Source organism: Nicotiana tabacum, chromosome 23 (assembly GCF_000715075.1).
Source record: "Nicotiana tabacum cultivar K326 chromosome 23, ASM71507v2, whole genome shotgun sequence".
Lineage (NCBI taxonomy): Eukaryota > Viridiplantae > Streptophyta > Magnoliopsida > Solanales > Solanaceae > Nicotiana > Nicotiana tabacum.
The window spans coordinates 63686770-63707792 of NC_134102.1; the positions used below are offsets into that span (position 1 = coordinate 63686770).

The following is a 21023-nucleotide window of genomic DNA, read 5'->3' on the forward strand; positions in this document are numbered from 1 at the left end:
ATCTATCAGAAGTTAGCTCTCTGGATTTTCCCACTAATGCCCTGTATGGTGCGTCGCCCCATGCGGCCTATGCAATATTTACAGAGTGAAAATCCTATTTTGGCTAGGAGAAGGTGGTTTCGTCTGGGCATGACCCTACTTGGTATAAATACATGGAAAAATGTTATTTTCTGGACTTTTGACATACTTTAGACCGAAGGAAGCTAAGGAGGAGTTGGAGGAGAAAAAGCACAAGGATTTCATCATTCCTTCCTCTCTCAAGACCCGAGTTTGGATCGAATTTATGTTTTCCTATACTTTTATTATATTTGTGATGAATTTCTCCATATCTATGGAGTAGTGCTCTTTAGGGTTTGATGGATTTGGTGTATTGATGATTGTTTGTGGATTATAACTCTAGTTTTATGTATTGAAGCGTTTTTGGATGATTTAATTGTTGCATCTATATTCACTTGTTCATGTAATCGAGAGAGGCATAACTTGTGATATCTTTGCATTATATAGTTAGTTGAGTTCATTAATTCTTCTTAATAATCAAAAGAGGCTAGTTGAATCATTGATTAAACCTAGTTAGGACGATAATAGAGAGAGGTTCTCCTAAAGATACGCATTCTTGCATATCTTCACGTGCTTAAATTGGTTCATCCCGCGAGGTGGAGACTTAATCGAGAGAGGAGTTTTTGCTGAACGTGTGAACTAATAATTGAGTGAATTTGAGAGACTCACTTAAACATTAGAAGTGAATTATCCAGAATTAGATCCCAAACAATTATCTTTCACCTATCCTATCAAAACCCTATCTTCTCCCATTGATAACCTTTTTGCTTGTTCCTTGTTTCGATTGTCATTAGTCAATAGATTTAGATTCTTAGTTAATTTTAGTTAGAAATCATATAAATCTGAATTGTTGATCATCTTGGATAGAACCCAAGCTAAAAACTCCAAAAATACTGTTTAAATCCAATCCATGTGGATACGATATTATACAATACTATATTTGATTAGCGAGTATAATTTAGGTGTGTGTTTCGAGCTCGTCAAATTTTGGTGTCGTTGTCTGGGATTAGCAACCAATAGTGTTTGAAATAGTTTTTTTTCTTGTACGGAGAGCTTATTTATTAATAGTAAAAGAAAAACCACAAAGGAAGAGTAAAAGTAAGGGGGGCAAAAGCTACACTAGTGTTGCCTCTAATAGCCAACACATACTGAGCTAGACCTTACCTTACAATTCCTATTGAGGCATGAACAACCTCATCTTTTAGCAAGCATGTAAAAAATAAGAACTCAAAATTAGTAAATACTCTATGATCATCATAGAGTTTATAACACACTCAATGATGATATTACATATGATAATGCTTAGAAAATGATAAAATAAAACGAGGTAGAAATTGGATTCTTGCCCCTCATTCATGATACGTGTGAGTTCTTCAAATTGTAGCTCCTTAAGATCCTCTTCGGCTATATTCAATAAATCTTCAAAATTCCTTATTTCTTCTTCGATCGATTGGACTTTGTAGATTTGGTCGGGGCTGCCCCTTTTCGCTTTGCATCTCTCATTGGGAGTATCCTAAGTGTTACTCCTTCATTCAGTTTTTCATCCCAACTATTCTCCCTTGTGAGTGCCTTATTCTTTTTTCCACTGTGCGTAGGAGATAAATCTCCACATCTAGCCGCCTCAGCTCGGCAATAATCAAGCAAATCTTCTTTCTCGCCTTCTTCCCAAATTTCAACACGTAAGTTGTTCTCTAGTTGTTGAATAACACATTTCTGTGCAACCATATCTAATGGTTCATGCCTCTTCACAACCATGGCATTAGGTTTTATTATGCAATCTTTCAATTGAGCATTTTTGTTCTTACCCGATTTTTTCTATAGAGGCGCAGATGTTTTTGTACCTGGTAGATGATCTCAAGTAGGAACAAAAACAGCAGCATTAGGACTTAGTTTTGTTTTGATTTGCACACTCGGTGAAGTACTAATAACCTTCTCAAACACAGTTACTGCTCCTTTCTTAGCATTATCACCTCATCGTGTTGAAGAACATATTTCTTGAGTGTTTTGTTCCTGGAAATCAACAACATAATCTTCTTCACCTTCTTCTAACTCTTCTGCTTGGTCAGCCCATGACTTACGCTTAGAGCTAATTGCCACATGTAGCTCTCTTAAAATCTGGACAGATTCATCACTTAGTTCGGCATCACTCATCATGTCATTATGTTCTTCTCTTGTGTGGTCAGCCCCTCCCTTTTTTGTTGCTGACGACATCATGGATAAAGTTTGCTGGTTGTTGGAATCTTGTAACATGTTGCTAGATCGATCAAACAAATCATTAGAAGGAATATCATGTTGGGATGTATTCAAACCAACCCCTTCCATGCCATTATTTCCCTTCACCTCTTGAAGAAACAGTCCCTTCGTAGGATTAGACAAAAACCCAGGAAGAACTTGCAAAGGATTCAAACCTTCCAGAATTTCAGCTCCAATTGCAGTAAGATTTATATTAGTAGGTGCAATAGAGTTCCTGGAAACTTTGCACTCATCCGCACATACCACAATCTGCGCTTTCTTATTTTTTGAACTCTTCTCTGCAGCTCGATCTGGAGATTTAATTCCAGATGTTTCCTTCTATTTGCGTGTTACTGAACAACAGCCTTCCTCTCTATTGACATCCACTCCTTTCTTGCTACTAGAGTTTGCTACCTGTTCCAGGAGTTCATTATGTTTAGTAGACTGTGCAGCAGATTGTACACTAGTTCTGCCTGCATTAGTTACATTATCCAAAACATGATCATGCTCATTGAGCAATGCATCAAACGATTTAGAAAACTCGATATGCTTTGATGTTATGACCTGGTCTTGCACGCCTGGAGATCTCCTACTTTTAGGCAATCAATGTGTCACTGCTTGCTGCTGATTCTGTCGAACATATGTAGCACTTGAAATCTGCTATTGTTTCATCCCTTTTGGAGATGCATTCTGCCTTGTAGGTGATCTTACCACCATTGTCCAATCAACTCGTGCTGCATTCACATGTGTTGCATCATTAGACGAAGTGTAAACATGGTCTAGATCCTCCACATTCACAGTTGCAGCCTCCAAACCATCAGGTCATGTACCAGTATCAATAGCAGCAGGTTTATTGTTTCGTTCCCCTGTTTCTAAAGCTTCTGCTCCCTTAGTAACCTGGTTGTGATGTTTAAGAATTTTCCCATCCCTCATAACATCAACCTCAGTCAACTTCACCTCACCATGAGATGTATTCTTTCCAGCTTCGCGCACATGTCCTGCAGCAAAATTAATTTGCACTTCACTAGTGTGCCCAACATTGGCATGGCCAGCTGAATGTGTTGGACAGCTTTTTCCTTGTTCAAGCACTACGTTATCATCTGTACTAGTTACACTATCCAAAGCATCAACTCCTTCAAGTTCTTGTCTCTCATCATGCACAATAGTAGCTATAAAACCTGCTTGTTTTTCAACTAGTTCTTCGTGTGCAGCAGTTGCATCAGGGACATATTTGACGTTAGTCTGTCCCTATTCGTTTTTTAGTAGATGCAAAACTTCAGTATTTATTTTTTCAACACCTGCAGATTGCTTATCCCAAGTTGAACCTCCACCACCATTATGACCATTAGTAACCCTCAAATCCTGAGAAACTCTCGCTAGAGCTGCCGCAACTAGAGTGGCACCACAATCTTGAGTCACGTTTGGTTTTTTCAAAACAGCAGCTTTAGATTTATGGTTAATAAGAGAAATTGTACCATTAATTTTTGCTAACAGCTGTTGAGGTTGCCCAGGTGCAACATTGTAAACGTTAGTAACTTTAATAGCGTGCACATCGATTTGCAACTCCTCAGCACCGTTGCTTACAACTGCTTCAACTGGAACTGTATTAATCTCATTAACTGAAACTGCATGTTGCTCCTTCTTATGATCTGATCCTTGATGAGCAGCATGTGAACTTTCACCACTGTTATTTGTTGACACCAAACCCATTCCTTCAGCTGCATTCCTTAATTTTTTGGCATCTAAAATTTGTCTCAAATCTCCTTTAAAATTTCCTCCAGTGGTTTCAAAATCACGATCATCCAACTAGTTTTCCTTTTGGACCTTCTTTAAAAGCAAACGACATACCTCTTACTCATGCCCTTGGTTCTTGCAAACATTACAGTACGCAGGTAAGTTATCATAAACAATTTCCTGGAAGAACTCAGACACGTTTCCAGATTTATTTTCCACCTGTTGCAACCTTATTCTTTGAGGAAGGTTATCCGAGAGGTCAAGGATTACCCTAACTCTAGCAGTGCTAGGTCTTGATCTCGTTTGAGTTGCTTTATTAGTTGCAATAGAAATACCAACTGCTGAAGTTATTGACAGGAAAGCCTTCTTCGCAAACAAATCTGGAGGTAGATTAGGAAGTGATATCCACACGACGGCCTTCGTTTCTTCCTTGGGATTGAATCCAATGGACCATGGGAAAACTCTATATTGATGTTCTGCTCCATTGTGCATAAAATAATTAACTGAACACGACAATGATAACACAAAATATTCATAATGATCACACCTAATTAAAAGCTGCCTAGGCGCTAATAATTCTGTTAAACAATGGCCCTTAATTCCGAGTTGCTTGGGCAGTATTGCTCGCAAGGCTTTTAGGTCTGGTGCACGAGCAGAAACCTTAACCACAATTGCTTGATGCAATCCCTCTTCTTTGGCAAAATGTTGGCTCTCCTCCAAGTCAAAACAAAGGGTTGGTTCTCCATGGACAAAGTCGACTGGTTTTAACACTGTTTGGTGCAAAAACGTAACTGGGTTGGCTAGGAACAATTGTGCAGCATATGTAGATGGATTAGTAGGATTTGTAGTGTTTTCTTTAGGATTTATACATTGCTTTCCCACAGCCATAGGATTGGGATAGAGCTGCTCGCCCATGGCAGCATCTAGTTCTGTAGAACTTACTATTCCAGTGGTGAAATCGCCTGATATTTGGCGGAGAGCTAGTTCTTGATGTGGAGAACAAACCCCATGGCTTCAAAGTGCAAAATTTGAGCCCGAATCGAGCCGAAAAATTTCAGAATCTCCCGGGCAAAATTTTGCTACAGTAAATGCGTTACCATTTTGAAGATGTGCAGCAGGTGGCTTTGACTTTGAAGATGAAACCAATTGGGGAAGGTGCGCAATGGGTCGGGGGTTCTATTGTGACTGGTCCGGTGGCTTTTGGCCGCCGGACGGCGGTGCAGCCGCAATAAAGGCACTACTCATTACTGTAGCGAATAGTCATCTTGTACGGAGAGTATTTTTGGGAGCGTAAAATGAATGGGGTTTAGTGGTTTTTCATGCTAGAATACTTAAAAAATGTGTTTGAAATAGTTTGTAGTGCTAATTCAGGAATTTTTCTTTTTTATTTCATTTTATTTTATTTTATTTTTCTCTTTTTACGTTTGATGTTCATTGAGTGTGAGTAGGTTACAGGTTTAGAGTGGTGCATGACTCGAGCCTCTGCGAAAGAAGTGCTACCATACGAGCCAGATATAGAAAAACAACTGTGACATCTGAGGAAGAAAAGGGGATCTCACCAATACATCAGAAAAGGTTGGAAAATCCTCAACCAAAGAAACTATGGCTTGAAACGGTGACGATAATGTAGATCTGGCTGCAAGAGAGGCAACCCAATAATGAGAAAAAGCTATATGGGATGCTGAGGAAGCAGCTATCAGAGATGCACGGATCATCTATGAAGAAGAGAGAGGTCGGAGAATTGCTCAGAATTAACCCTTGGCTGCAGACTAGTTCAAAAATCTAGCTCCCATGCCTGGGAGACCACTGGGTGATTATGCTAGACCGGTCTATAATCATGGCTTATCAAGTGTGAGACCACCTCCAATTGTAGCTAAATATTTCGAGTTGAAGCAAGGCTTGCTTCAAACCCTTCAGAATTATTGTGTCTTCAGAGGGAAGATGAATAAAGATCCAAATACACATCTGATGGACTTCGAGGAGATTATGAACACCTTTCGATATAATAGTGTGTCATGAGATGCAGTGTACATGAGGGCATTCCCCTTCACACTTAATGATGATGCGAAATAGTGGTTTCGAAGCTTACCCACGAGATCGATTAGAACATGAGAGGAGATGACAAGAAAATTTCTTGATAAATATTTCTCCTTAGCTAAGACGGGTAAGTTTAGAAGAGAAATCCATAACTTCTGCCAGAAAGAGACTGAAACTATTTTTGAAGCATGGGAGAGGTTTAAGGAGATTGTTCGAAAGTGTCAACATAGTGGAATTGAACTCTGGATGCAACTCCGGGACATTTGGGATGGATTGACACTGGCTTCACGTAGAACATTGAGCAATGCAGCTGGAGGCCCGTTGATGAAGAAGACTCCAGAGGAGATAGTCACAATTCTTGATGAGTTGTCTGAAGATGCAAATCAGTGGCCCTCTGAGAGTGCTGAAAGAAGATCAACTAGTGTTCACCAAGTTGACGCTACTACGTCTGTGCAAGTACAGCTTGATGCTATGGCTAAGTAAATACGAAAGTTGACCTTAGCCTAGATACAAAATGAGCCTCACGCAACTTGTGATATATGTGGAAGACGACACCCCACTCATGAGTGTCAAGCCTCAACTGAGGAAGTGAATGCCGTGGGAAACTATAATTTTAATGCAATGGGTCAGAAGCACCCTGGTTTTTCATGGAGTTCACCTGGGGGTACCACGAATGCATGGCAACAAAATAACTCTAGACCCCAGGGACAAGGAGCTCCAGCATACCAAAATCAGTAGAGGAAGCAATTTCAGCCTCAACAACCCAATCAGTCTAGTCTAGAGGATCTAATGAAGGCCTTCATTATCAAGCCAGATGAGAGGTTGGACGCCCATGGAACAGCTATCAAAGAGCTGGGCACATCTTTTCGAAACCTGGAGAGACAAGTGGGACAGATTGCAACAATATTATCAGAGAGGGCTCCAGGAACTCTCCCCGTTGATATTGAGAGAAATCTCAAAGAAACAGTGAATGCTATAACTCTGAGAAATGGGAAAGTGTTGAAAGATCCCACCCTGATCCAAAATGATGTGAAACTTGAAAATGAAAGTGGGTAGCAGCTGAAGTATTATGTTGATAAAAATAAGAAGGACCAGATAAAACCTGAGAAAAAGAAGAAGAGAGAAACTTCGAGAAGGGAGGAACATGATGAGAGCGAGTATTTGTCTGTGCTACCTTTCTCTCAAAAGCTATATAGAGAAAAGCTAGACAAGCAGTTTGGGAGATTTCTGGATGTGCTTAAACAGGTTCATGTAAATTTACCATTCAAAGAAGTTCTCTCACAAATGCCTGCTTATGCCAAATTCTTGAAGGACATCCTTACAAGGAAGAGAAAGATAGAAGAGACTTCAGTAGTCAAGCTTACATAGCATTGCAGTGCTATATTGCAAAACAAACTCCCACAAAGGTGTGAAGATCCAGGGAGTTTTACTATACCTTGCTCTGTAGGACTATTTATTTTGATAAATCGTTATGAGATTTTGGTGCCTCAATTAATTTAATACCTCTATCTATTTACAGAAAACTAGAGAAGGAGATTGGAGAGATAAGGTCCGCACTAATATCGTTGTAGATGGCAGACCAAACGACTTTAATACCCGAGGGGATAGTGGAAGATGTGTTAGTTCGGGTGGATAAGTTTGTATTTTCTCTGGATTTTATAGTGCTGAAAATGGAGGAAAACAAGGAGGTCCCCCTCATCCTAGGAAGACCATTCTTAGCGACGGGAAGAGCTATATTAGATATACATGAGAGAAAACTCATGCCTATAGAGTGGGGTGAGAAAACTGTGATTTTCGAGATGGATGGAGAGAAGGGGTGCAAAAAGAAAAATCAGCTGCGAGTGTTGAGTGGAAAGTGAAGGGCTCAAAAGAGAAGGATGCAGTGAGCGATAAAAATAAGTGTGGGATGTACCCCAAGCAGGCAGAGAAGAAGTTGTCTGCATGGATGTGTGCATTAGTTCGGGCACGAGGAATGGGGCCCGACTTTGACTCAGACCCTGACTAGATATTCAGGGAAGTTTTCTCTACCTTATGCTTTTTAATTGTGTGTCATGGGGACATGCCACAACTTAAAGTATGGGGTGGGGGATATGTTGTATGTATGTATGTATGTATATTAATTTTCTTTTTGTTAGTTGTAGTAGTTAGAGATAGAAAATTTTGAAAAAAAAAACAAAAACATAAAAATTTAAAATTTCTGATTTTTCCCAACGATGGATATCATGGACAGGTTCCTTGAGGTATTAAATTAGAAAGAAAAAAGACAAAAAGATTTTCATTTGTAGGTAGTGTAATAATTCCCCCTTGATTTTCCTTTGTGTCGCAGTTCTTTTTCAAGTATTTTGTTTGAACCGGGTGTAGTTAGTTTTTGTTTTGTAGAGTAGTAGGAAGCCTTGTGCTGTGATTTTAATTGAAGAAAATATATCTTAACTTTATTATGCCTTGAGAATAGCAAGTGCTTTAGTTGTGACGCTTAGGCTCAGTTTTTGACTCTTGTTCAAGTACATTGAATTGTATGATCTTAACTTTGCTTAACTGGTTTGACTAGAGTGTCTTGATAATCTGATCCAGAGTGAGTTATGTGCCATGTGTGGGTGAGGTTTTTTGTGTATTCAGCGCATTGCATTTGATGTGTAGAACTTGCCCCGTGTGTTTGCAAAGCGAAATAGTAGTTTTATTCAGTCTTGGAAGTGATATAGACATTTCTTTGTTGATCCAGTTATATGCTTTTACCCACCTAATTTTTATATATCTTAGTTAACCCCTTTGAGCCTGTAATCCTATTTCTTTGGCAACCACATTGTTTGAATTGACCATCTATTTGAACCTTGTACCTCTCGTGAGCACTTGAATTTGTTATGAACTTTGTAAAAGTTGAAGTATGAAGTGGTTGGTTTGGCTTTTAAGTAGAACTATTGAAAGAAGGAGAAAGGTGCAATGTTTTGAAAAAGTAAGAGCCACATGAATTGAAAAAGAAAGAAAAACAATAAGTGTATGATTGTGAAAAATATTCCTTGATAGTGGTTACTTGATGTAATTGTGCTTAAAGAAGTAGGGAGTTAATGTATATTGATGTGGAGGTGGAGTTATGGCTTGACGTAAGTGTGGGGTTTTGAATGGTTAATTGTATGTATTAAAGTGCTTAGGGAGGTGTATTCACTCTTATATCCAAATGTATCCTACCCATCCTGTAGCCTACACTACAATCAATTAAAGTCCTACTTGATCCCTTGAATGAATGAGCTCAATTAGTAGAGTAGTACACTATGGGCAAGCGTATGTTACGTCTTTTGTGGCACATGAATGTTGTTTCTGAGAGTGAGTAAATTCTTTTTATCGTGAGTTCCTGGTTGTTCTTCAACTTTATTGTGTGTGGAACTACTCTCTATTATTGTGTGAGGGCACTTGATTCATGAGGGAAAGGTAATATTGTTGACCTCTGTGTTAGAGTAAGTGAGCGGGTTATAACACATTGCGTGGTGCTTATGAATCAAATCTTAAGGCGAGGATGTTACGGTATTGTGCTTAATCTGTTTTAAATATTCTTGGTGTGATGAGTTATTAGAGTAGTTGAAAAAGGTCGTGTCTATATGAAGTGTAGTTTGATTGCTCGAGGACGAGAAATGGTTTATGTATGGGGCACCGCGTGCACAAATTCCTGTTGTCTGTTAGAAGTTAGACATTTAGAACTCCCAACTAATGCCCCGCATAGCGCGTCGCCCCATGCGGTGCACCTGTGCAATTTGTACAGAGTGAAAATCCTATTTCGGCTAGGAGAATGGTTTCGTCTGGGCCCGACCCTCCTTGGTATAAATACATGGAAAAAATGTTATTTTCTGGACTTTTGACATACTTTAGACCGAAGGAAGCTAAGGAGGAGTTGGAGGAGCAAAAGCACAAGGATTTCATCATTCCTTCCTCACTCAAGACCCGAGTTTGGATCGAATTTATATTTTCCTATACTTTTATTATATTTGTGATGAATTGCTCCATATCTACAGAGTAGTTCTCTTTAGGGTTTGATCGATTTGGTGTATTGATGATTGTTTGTGGATTATAACTTTAGTTTTATGTATTGAAGCATTTTTGGATGATTTAATTGTAGCATCTATATTCACTTGTTCATGTAATCGAGAGAGGCATAACTTGTGATATCTTTTCATTATATAGATGGTTGAGTTCATTAATTCTTCTTAATAATCGAAAGAGGCTAGTTGGATCATTGATTAAACCTAGTTAGGAGGATAATCGAGAGAGGTTCTCCTAAAGACCACCCCACTACACATTCTTGCATATCTTCACGTGATTAAATTGGTTCATCCCGTGAGGTGGAGACTTAATCGAGAGAGGAGTTTTTGCTAAACGTGTGAATTAATAAATGAGTGAATTCGAGAGACTCACTTAAATATTAGAAGTAAATTATTTAGAGTTAGATCCCAAACAATTATCTTGCACCTATCCTATCAAAACCCTATCTTCTCCCATTGATAACCTTCTTTGCTTGTTCCTTGTTTCGATTGTCATTAGTCAATAGCTTTAGATTCTTAGTTAATTGTAGTTAGAAATCATATAAATATCAATTGTTGATCATCATGGATAGCACCCAAGCTAAAAACTTCAAAAATACTATTTAAATCCAATCCATATGGATACAATATTATACTATACTATATTTGATTAGAGAGCATAATTTAGATGTGTATTTCGAGCTCGTCACCAACCATGTAGGGTAATTGGTGACTCGCACCACATTTGCCTCTATCTGTTTAGTGACCTCCTCTTTTATCCTCAAACTCAAATCTTGCTTGAACTTTCTAGGTTTTTGTTTAACTGGCGGTCTGGCAGGATCTGTAGGCAATCGATGCCAGACAATGTCGGTACTCAATCTAGGCATGTCATCATATGACCATGAGAACACGTCGATGTACTGTCGAAGGAGCTAGACCAGTTCTTCTTTCTGTTCTGCTTCTAGATGGATGTTGATTCTAGTTTCTTTTTTCGTCTTCTTCGCTTCCCAAGTTGATTACTTCTGTGTCTTCAAAGTTAAGCTTTTTTTGGCTCTCTAAGAGCTCTATCTCTTGCTGGAGATTATCAGGGGTCATAATTTCGTCGTACTCCTTGTAGTCTGGATCATTTTGCTCAAAGGTTTTGTTATATGTAATAATCGCTGAACACGGGTTTTAATCGGTTTGATTACTGAAATAAAAACTAAGTATAAATGAAGCGATAAATAAATTTGCAATGATTTTAAGAAAGGCAATTCTTTTTATTTCATCAAAAGGGGAGCGTCTAAGAATCCAACAAGGCAATTGAAAAAAGTACAGGCACAGTTTAGGCCTCAATTCACCGTGTGTTTTTTCAAAAGTTTTACAATTTCACACTACCGAGACTCTCGGCGAACAAGTGATGAGCTGGCGGTCAAATTCTATAAGTCTACTCCTGGTTTGGCATCCCGAATGGTCGGTGTCTTGATATCAGCTTCATTGTGGCATTCCTCAATCATGGCTACGAACAGTCCTTCCATTCCATCTAAAATGTCATCCTCTGGTGTTGAGCTCTGGCCCGATCCTTGGTCGATACTCGTACTTCATCATTTCTCTCATTGCCATCTTTGATCTGTATGGCGACTGCATACCCAAATTATGCTCAGTCTTCTCTATTTCCGTGGTCTGCATGATCTCAACCGCATAAAAGGCGACCCCATCCAACCCTTCAATGAAAGGAACTACATGTTCTAGATAAGCTGACCGACTCCATTCACCGTTAATTACAATCTCTTGGCAATCCCACTCGAACTTCATACATTGATGAAGGGTGGATGGAACTGCCCTTGCCATATGTATCCAGGGTCTTCCTAGCAACATATTGTATAAAGATGAAATGTCCATTACTTGAAACAGGATTCAGAACTCAACGGTTCCAATCTGCAGGGCTAAATAGATCTCTCCAATGTCGTCTTTCTGAGACCCATCAAAAGCTCTCACTCTCACATGGATTTCCTTCACTTCTTTCAAATGAATACCCAACTCTCGTAGAGTAGAGAGTGGGCAGATGTTCACTGCAAATTCCCCGTCAACGAGCACTCGAGACACCACTTTGTCCATGCATTTGTTACTGGGGGTACAACCTAGGTTGTGGAGTTTGTAGCGAATATGGTTGGAGTATTGTTTGCCTGACGGGTAATTAAAGGAAAGTAATCGGGGATCAAGTCTAGTGAAGGAAAACGTGGTGGTTATGGGAGCGTTGTCATGGCCAAATGTGTCAGTTTCTGAATATGTTGCACCTTCTCTCTTAGTGATTCCATTTCTTGTGCCATCTGAGAAACGTGCTTGTCGTTTTGAGTATCATACTTTTCTACCAGTTGCCCCAGGTTGTCGACTATCACCAAAGCATGTCCGATCGGGTCATCAGTCACATATATCTTCCCTTTTGATCTCAAGTTGTATGGTAGTTCAGCCAATTTTTCGAGTCAACACAAACCAACCTCTGCTTTTGGAGGAATAAATAATAAAGTAATGCGAGAAATAAAATAAGGGAATAGCAGAAGTCAGTTGCAGGTTTTTCATAGATATAAGCACACAAAGCAGTTAGTTCACGTATTCAAATAAATGCATTTCCTAATGTGCGAGGGACCTCTCTTGCCGCAAGTAGGCCTATGTCGCGAATTTTGACAAACAATCAGATTTTGACACATTTAGATCTAGAGTAAACTTTTTGTTTTCTGTTAATAATATTTGGATTATAACATGTGGGAGCAATGATTAAAACATTATTTTCCAACATCCATTAGATTGCATGGGCTCAATAGACTTGCCCTTAGGTACAGGATAAAGGGTGCTAGATGGGAAAATTGGGGGGGGGGGGGGGTCCAACCAACTACTTGTATCCATCCCCGGAATCATCTCCACGTCCTCCTCTTCTGGGTCTTTCTCAAATTTTTCTTCTTCTTTATCGCTGTATTCGGGCTCTTCCTCAGGATCTTCTTCTGGTTAGGTTTCAGATTCAATTTGTATATACTTGAGCACTCGATCATACTCCGGAGGTGGAAGGATATGATCAACTGACCTTGGGACTACTTGCCGACGCATGGAGGCAGTTACAAGATAATAGGGCAAGATCTCGTGATAGATTTGTAAGGCTGATGTTGCATCTTCTAGCCAAGCCACTCCTTCTTTGCTTGGCCGGGCCAGCTCATTCTCTTTATTGATCCAGACATAGTATTATGGGGTACACCATGAATTCTGACCCATCAGTATCATAATTAAGTCATCCCACACGTCTTGAAGTTTTCTCACCCTTGGGATCGGGATTTGCCCATTGTAGTCATCTTCATACGAAGCCATTATCGACCAGAGAGGTACATCCTTGATCAGGCCAAATTGCCTGAGAACCCGTAGAGGTGAATACGGCTGAATGCCTCCGAGTCCTATCAGCACTATAAAATACTTCCCGAGGGTCCTTAGGATCGCCCTGTCGCTCAACCATGAAAGCTTCCAGTTTATCCATTCTCCACTTAGGTGAGTCAACACTTCTCTCCATTCTTCCTTCCCGTGTGGTGAGACCTAGTGCCTCATTCTCTCATTATGACTCCTGATCATATTGTTAACACCCACAAAGTAGTCGACAGTGGCCTCTCTTTGAAAAAAGTGTTCAGTGGCCCATTTAAAGTAACAGGTTGTAGCCTTTGAAGAAATCATACCCTTGGGAACATGCCGATAGTGCTCTAAGAGTTTCCTCAAATATCATAGGTACCAAAGTGACTTGTAGATTGCCCTGAAATGTTGCCTAGACCACATGCAGTAAGTTGATGTTAATTCGCTGTCTCCTATGTGGGAAAACCTGTAACCCTAGCAATGCTAAAGAGAATGTTAAAGGTCGGACACTTTCCCAGGTTAACTGATCACATTAGAACTCCCACACGTACCACTTGTAGCTCTCTCAATGTTCAAGCCTGTGAAAAAATTGATCTAAGCTCACCCATCTGTCTTCTATGTTCCTCAGACTCCGGCTAGCCGCCAAACCTAAAGCGTAGAGAAACTTGTAGCCAGGCATGGTAGCTGGCAGTATCAGCTTCCTCCTAGTAAATGGCAGCTCTGTGAAGCTAATGACTTCTTCCAGCGTCGGCACCAACTCACTATCAACGAACTTGAAAACCACTTTGTTTCGATCCCAGAAGTCTATCAGGAACTGGCTAAGAACCTTATCGGCCTTGATGTTTAGTAAAACAGTCAGTGCTCCTAAGTGCGTCCTGATCTCGTCTCCATGGTCTCGGTGGATGTTTTTCCACCATTGTTTTAGCTTATGCGGCGCTCCCATAACCATATTGATTTCAGGGATGTTCTAGTTGATTTTCATTCTGAAGAGGTGAATAAAGGGGTTTGATAAATGTATCTTTAGTGTCTCATCGGGATTAGTTCGTCTTTCCACAAAAATCATACCGTTGGGTGCATAACCCGTTGACACTAGGGTGGTTTTACTAATTGTGTGACGATACCAAGGACCGACTCACCTAAGATTTATGCAGTATGACCTACGTTTTCTAGAGTAGAGTATTTCCTAATTCTTGGAGTTGGACTGAATACTACGAGACGTTAAAGTCAGTTGACCTGACAAAGCCATTCTCTGAGACTAAAAGAATTTTGAAAGATGGTTCGAGGGGTGTAAAAGACAACCCTCGCATGCCATTGTATGTGATATTGTACGGACAAGACTCAGTAGGAAAGAGGGTTATGACAGTATATATAAAGCGGTGAAAGATAGTAGGATAACATAATAACATTAAAGCAGGCAAATAAATGTATTCTGAACAAGTAAGCACATGTAAGCACATATTTGCAAATAATTAAGCACAGTTAAAGTAAGCATATAAACAAATATTCCTAAATTTAAGGTCTAGTCTAAGTTTGCTAAGGTCAAAACCTAAGTGTAATCCCCAGTAGAGTCGCCATGTTGTTGAACCCTATTTTGCATGAGTCAAAACAAGATTCAACTAGTGGTTTCCCTGTTGATGATGAAAGAGAGACGCCACCTAATATTTAAAGGTATACTAGGATACCTATTCAATTTTTTCAATTATTATTCTATTAGTCATTTAACTAGTGAGATTTGGGTAAGGGTTCTTATTCTTCTAAGGGGAAGGTGTTAAGAACCCCCTAGAATCTACCTAAGGTAGCTCCATAGAACTTTGACTAGGTTTAGGGAATTAAACGTCTGTATTCTACTTAGTTAGTTCTTAAAGTATATGGCTTACCCTATGTCGTGTTTCAAAATTTATCATTTTAAAAGATAGGATAGTATATGCATTTTGAAAAGAGTATAGATGTCATAAAGTCTAAAATGCTTATAGCTATATGAAGGAATTTTAGAAAGTATTTCCATGATGTTTGTGTTTGTAAAATTTGTAAATAGTGGGTAAGTTTGAAATGCTTTCCCTTTGAAAAAAGAATGGCTTTTTGTATAACATTTAACATAGTAAGGATTTTTCAAAGAATGGGTTGAGGTATATCTTGAAAACTCATCTCCAAATTTAACATCCAAGTTTTAGAAGAAATCGTTTGAAGTTCTCTGACCGCGACTATTTCTCATTTTAGTTTGTAGAAAACTGCCCTTGAAATCATTTTCCGATTTTGGCTTTTAAAAGAAAGAGAGTAGCTTGACTTTTCAAATCTATTTTAATCTTCAGGGAGCTTCATGAAAAAATAGTTAGTATGAGTGAAAAACTATATAGTAAAGTAACTAAGCATGCGAGGTTATTTAACTAATATAAAAGATAGTACTTCATTTTAGTTTTACCTATGATTTTAGTTTGCCTATGTTTCTAAAGTAATTCAAAGAGATAAAAAGAAAAGCATTCACTCAAATATTATCAGTGTTATATACACATAGAAGCAACATCATATTTATGTAAAAATAATAAAAGAAAGAGAATTGGACTCATGGTTTAGGCCTGAAGGAAGTTAGACACAACGGACAATGAACAAGCGGCAGCAACTTCCATGACTTCATACTCAAGGGCTAGAACTTGGGCCTGCGTCCTTGAGAATTCAGCAGACCCAGTTCAGTTACATATACAAAAGATAAATACAGACATTAGTGACAAGGCCCAACATAGAATTTAAATACAAATAAGATAAACATAAGGCCCAAATGAAACTTAACAAGTACTGGCGATTAAGAATGCAATAGCATTAATGTAATGTCAAAAGAGTAAAGAGGTTTACAATGAGGCTTTTATTTTATTTTGCACTAAACCTAAAGAGATTAATAAATATCAATGATTAAAGTCTTAAGGTAAAATTCCATTCATGGCCAAGATACCCTTTGGATCCCTGGCACTTCAGAGTTCATAAAGGTCTCAGGGACCCCGAGCAGTACTTGTGTCAGAGAAGGCATCTCAAGCACGAACTAAATCTTACTCCTAAATACCCTTAACCACTCACACTTACTCTTACCTATAAGTTTAAGTTCTAATGAGGCACTCACTGTAATTTCAAAGCAGTAATAATAATACAAAGGTATATACACTTCTCACAGAAACTATGTAGGTTAATACTATGAATATGAGACAACAGGTAACATCATGGAGATCATAATCCAAACACAAGTGCATAATACATTGTTAATACTTTCAACATGTTCAAGGATACTTAGAGGAAATGATTGCAGATGCACACAGAGAAAGAGCCCACCAGCAAATCATTTTAGAAGTTCATATACTAAACTATGTGATTCAGAGAAGACATATATATGTCAACCTTTATTGGTTCCACTAATCAATTCAAGTTTGCAGGAATCATTAGTTTATCAAACTATTTTCAAAATTACTAAGGATTCACACACAGAGGTCAAGTCCTAACTTCTTACAAGGTATATGAGTTAACAGCCCATTTCAGAATCTCTAAAGAGTATTAACAAAGATGTTTAAGAAAATAAATTAATCCTCATTTAGGTAGATGGCATGATCCTTAAAGAATCTTACATTTACACTAGGTTTATTAGGAATTAATGCACATTATTATACTCAAATAGGGTAGATAAATATCACAGAGTTTCTCCTAAGCCTATAGGTGAATTACACTTAACCTATATAAATATAGCAAGGTTCAGTGATAATGGAGGCACAAGCATGAGCATGAAGAACAAGTAGAAGTCTATTTTAAAATAAGGATGAGTACAGAACTCTCAAGAGATGGTATTAAAATACACACATGTGGCATTCTTTCCAAATTGCAACATTACAAACATGGTTGAGTATCAAATAGTGTGGGATCAGACTAACAGTGTCATTATAGAAGTTAAAGACAATGAAAGTTTTGCATTAAGTGAGCATGGTTCAGTTACAAGTTAAGTGTGTTAGTCTAACATGATGAAGTTTAGAACTACCAACTCAACATATGATACTTAACTATAACAGATGTAACTTCAGTCAAATTTCTGGGCATAGCTTAAGCTGGTGGATAGCAACAAACAAAACTAACTGCAGAGAATCATTAGAACTTAGTCTAGTTACTTGAAAGCATTATTTCATATAATGAGAAGTGCAGATGTGATCAAACAATTATGAGAGCTGACAGAAAACCTTTACACTGGTCTTTCAAGAGTTATAAAATCACAGAAAATACATTAGGAAAGAAGACAACTCAAGCATCATAAGTTATTATACTTAAACTAAAGTGACAACTCTAGACTTAACCTTAGTTGTTCATATCGATTTTAGTTTTGTTTTATCAAACAAATAGCCTTAAATGCATGATACAAATCAACAAGTAACCTTAGATAAAGATCAGTAGAGCAAACATGAGAACCAAAGTAAGATTATCAGTAAAATCTGAAGTCAACGCAACTATAAAGAACCATCAAGGTTCTTTGTTAATCACACTTAGATTATTCAACAGTACATATTCATCATGATTACAAAAGTAGCCTATTAGTATTGGTTTAATTTCAAGTTATTAAGAAAAATAATACCAAAGCAATAGTGGTCTATTATGAAATAATAATAGCACATTACGAGCAGAGATAATCAATTATAGACTAATAACAACACTTCATAAGCAGAATTAATTAGCAAAAGATAACAGAATAGGCATGATTTTAATTAAATAATTAAAAGAGAGGAAGAGTCAAGGCTCACTAACCTTCCTTTGAGTAGCAAACTAAACAGAGATTTTGCTCAGCCGTCTAGGAACCAAAAATTCAAACTTCGAACACCGGAAAAGATAAGAGAAAACAAGAAATCAGTGAAGAACCTAAAGCTTTTTGTTTGAAGTAATTCTTACTGTTGTTTGTTATGTTTCATTTATTTTCTGTGTGTGTTAGGTATGAACATTTAAGGCCGTATTTATAGTGGCATTCAATGCCTTAGGGTTTCAACAGATTCAAAATGGTAGTGGAAGATGATGATGAGTTGATGATGCAAGCAAAATCAAGTAAAATCAGAGAAGATAGAGGGAAAAACCAGTCTAGGGTTTGGATTTTGGCATTTGAATTTTATCGGCAAAAGTGGAAAAGGATTGGCTAGATTCGCGGCTTCAGGAGGCAAAAGGGATGAATTCATGGTTGATTTGTTGACCTTGCACAGATTTGTGCAAGGTCTTGTGATTGATGGAGGCTGGGAAACATCGAGCAAAAGGGGAAACGGGGGCGGTGGGTCTGGTGGAAAATTATTAGGGTTAGTGGTTGCTTTTTGAGTTAAAAACGGGAGATCGAACGTGAGTCATTGGATCGTTTGATCAACGACTCCGATTTTTGGTGACTTAAAGTTGGTAAAAGGTTTAATTTTGGGGAAAACGATGGTCGTTGGATTCTTCTAATCTAACGGTCATGATGAAATCTAGTAAGAGTTAAAAATAAAGAGAACAGGGAGATTAATTTTGGGTTGTTGATCAGATGGATCAATGGTTCAGATGTGTTTGTGTTTCTTGTGTAAGTGGGATTAGAGAGCTATGTGGCGAGTTTTGATTGGTTCACATGGGTTGGGGCGGATTGACAAAGTGGAAAGAGAGGGGGTGTTTGGGTTGGGTATTGGGCTAATTTTAATTTAAGAAGTAGCCATTTCACCTTTGATTATGCAATTGCAATTGTAGCCATTTTAGATTTTAACCTTTTAAAATTAATTTAAATAAACTTAATTAATTTTAATAAAATATAATACAATTATAATCATCAAATACTATTAATTAATATAATTAATTAATTATCAAAATATCTTACTTTCCAATTTATGACACTAACTTCGGATTATTTTGAAGTAGCATGCTAATTTACTAAAATTAAGGAATAACTTTGAAATTAATTATAAGACATATGTAATGAATATAAAGGTTATTTTAATCGTCTAAAAATAGTAAAAGAAATATATTTTATAATTATACAATACTAAATTATTGACTTAACATTATTAATTAATTAATTTATATAAAAAATAGGTATTATTGATAAAAAAATATTTTCAACACATTTATTATAAATTATTAAGTATAAGTAAATTAATTTTAAAAAGGAGGGTCAAAATTGATCGTAAACACATATAATCATCGAACTAATCAAAGATACGCGTGATTGAAGAATCATATTAGATATCACAGTGTGCTATAAGATCATGACCATCTATCGTAATTCTTCTAGATATTAAAATTCATAAATCAGATTAAAGAATGAATAGAGTAAAGAAAGTTGAACTCAATTTTTTTGTCACTTTCTTCTTTATATATCACTTTTAAGTAGACTTTGCCTTCGTGAATATCACTTTATTTCCTCAAAACAAACTATGAGAAAGAAGGATAAGGATGATCCTTTGGATCAATGTAACAACATTGGCAAAAACGAAATCCTTTCATCCAAATCTGGTATTTTTTTAGTCTACATCTGTTAAAACGCCATGAAATTTCTCGATTTAGACCTACTTTACCGGTAAGAGCTCTTAATGAATGAGCAATGGGTTTGATTCTAACTATTCAAAGCAGAGAAAATATAATATTATATAGCCTATAGCTATAGGGCTAGGCTCCGCTCCTCGCTCGAGCTACCAGCTTTCTTAGATTTCATTCTTGTTGACTAATCCGAGTCCCTGAGAGCTTAGACGTCAGCGGGGAAGAACTCCGAAAGAATTTCATCGGCTCCTTCTCTCTTGCCCTCTTGATGGTATCCTTGAACCGTTGATAGACACATTGATTTCCTTCTCATCTCGTCTCATTTTTCGTTGTTTTTCCTTATATATTGCAGTGTTGTGTATTCCACCATAATTAGACCATATATGATGTTGTCACGATCCCGAAATCACACTTTAAGGATGAGATCAAATAGAATGAAGCAACTTAACTATTACATAAAAGCTGAAAAATGACATAACATAGCCGTAAAGTGAATACAACAATCATACATTCCAAAACCCGGTAATACTGAGTCATATTGTCACGACCCAAAATCCAACTAGTCGTGATGGCACCTAACCCAACTCGCTAGGTAAGCCAATAACCAACTATCCAATTTAATGAGATTTATTAAGAGAAGAAATAATAATACAACTGCTTTTATACAAGAATTCCCCAAGGAATGGTAGTACAAATCATGGGCGTCTAAGATTAAGATTTCTTTACAAAACTGAATTGAAATAATCACAACATTTGTTTGAAATGTAAATGAACAGAATTGGAATCTAATGCTACCAAGGACTAGTGATAGCCATAACTGGAACGCAGGTACATCTTCTGATCAAGCTCCCGCCGCACGCAACAACATCAACATCCAACATCTGCACGCAAGGTGCAGAAGTGTAGTATGAGTACAACCGACCCCATGTACTCAATAAGAAACAAACCTAACCTTAGGTTGAAAGTAGTGACGAGCTGGAATAAAGGATCAAAGTACAACTCTAATAACCAGCAACAGTTCATAATAATATAATAAAAGGATACATGAAAATAATTCCGGGGTAAGATGCTTAACTGGTTCACAGTTATAGA

At 37.7% G+C, this 21023-nt stretch overlaps 2 protein-coding genes and 1 non-coding gene across 5 annotated transcripts in view; 1 reads left to right on the forward strand and 2 right to left on the reverse strand.

Annotated features, from left to right (window-relative positions):
• LOC107807223 (uncharacterized) overlaps positions 1-18865 on the reverse strand; it is a 33244-nt gene extending 14379 nt beyond the window's left edge. The window contains exons 1-3 of one of the 3 annotated variants that reach the window (XM_075246449.1): positions 18518-18865; positions 18198-18260; positions 1090-11256 (exon numbers count right to left, since the gene is read on the reverse strand). In XM_075246449.1, the coding sequence (XP_075102550.1) occupies positions 3538-3999 (462 nt within the window). In that variant the 5' untranslated portion in view covers positions 4000-11256; positions 18198-18260; positions 18518-18865 and the 3' untranslated portion in view covers positions 1090-3537. Of the gene's footprint in view, positions 1-1089; positions 11257-18197; positions 18466-18517 lie in introns of those variants that run through there. The other 2 variants (XM_075246447.1, XM_016631566.2) reach the window with 2 other exon arrangements.
• On the reverse strand, positions 6190-6296 carry LOC142177744 (small nucleolar RNA R71). The gene has a single exon (XR_012706302.1). It is a non-coding gene; the product is annotated as a small nucleolar RNA R71 (small nucleolar RNA).
• On the forward strand, positions 6850-7428 carry LOC142177186 (uncharacterized). The gene is made up of 2 exons (XM_075245654.1): positions 6850-7089; positions 7150-7428. Exons 1-2 carry the CDS (start codon positions 6850-6852, stop codon positions 7426-7428), a joined length of 519 nt encoding a protein of 172 aa, XP_075101755.1.
• Positions 18866-21023: the final 2158 nt, after the last annotated feature.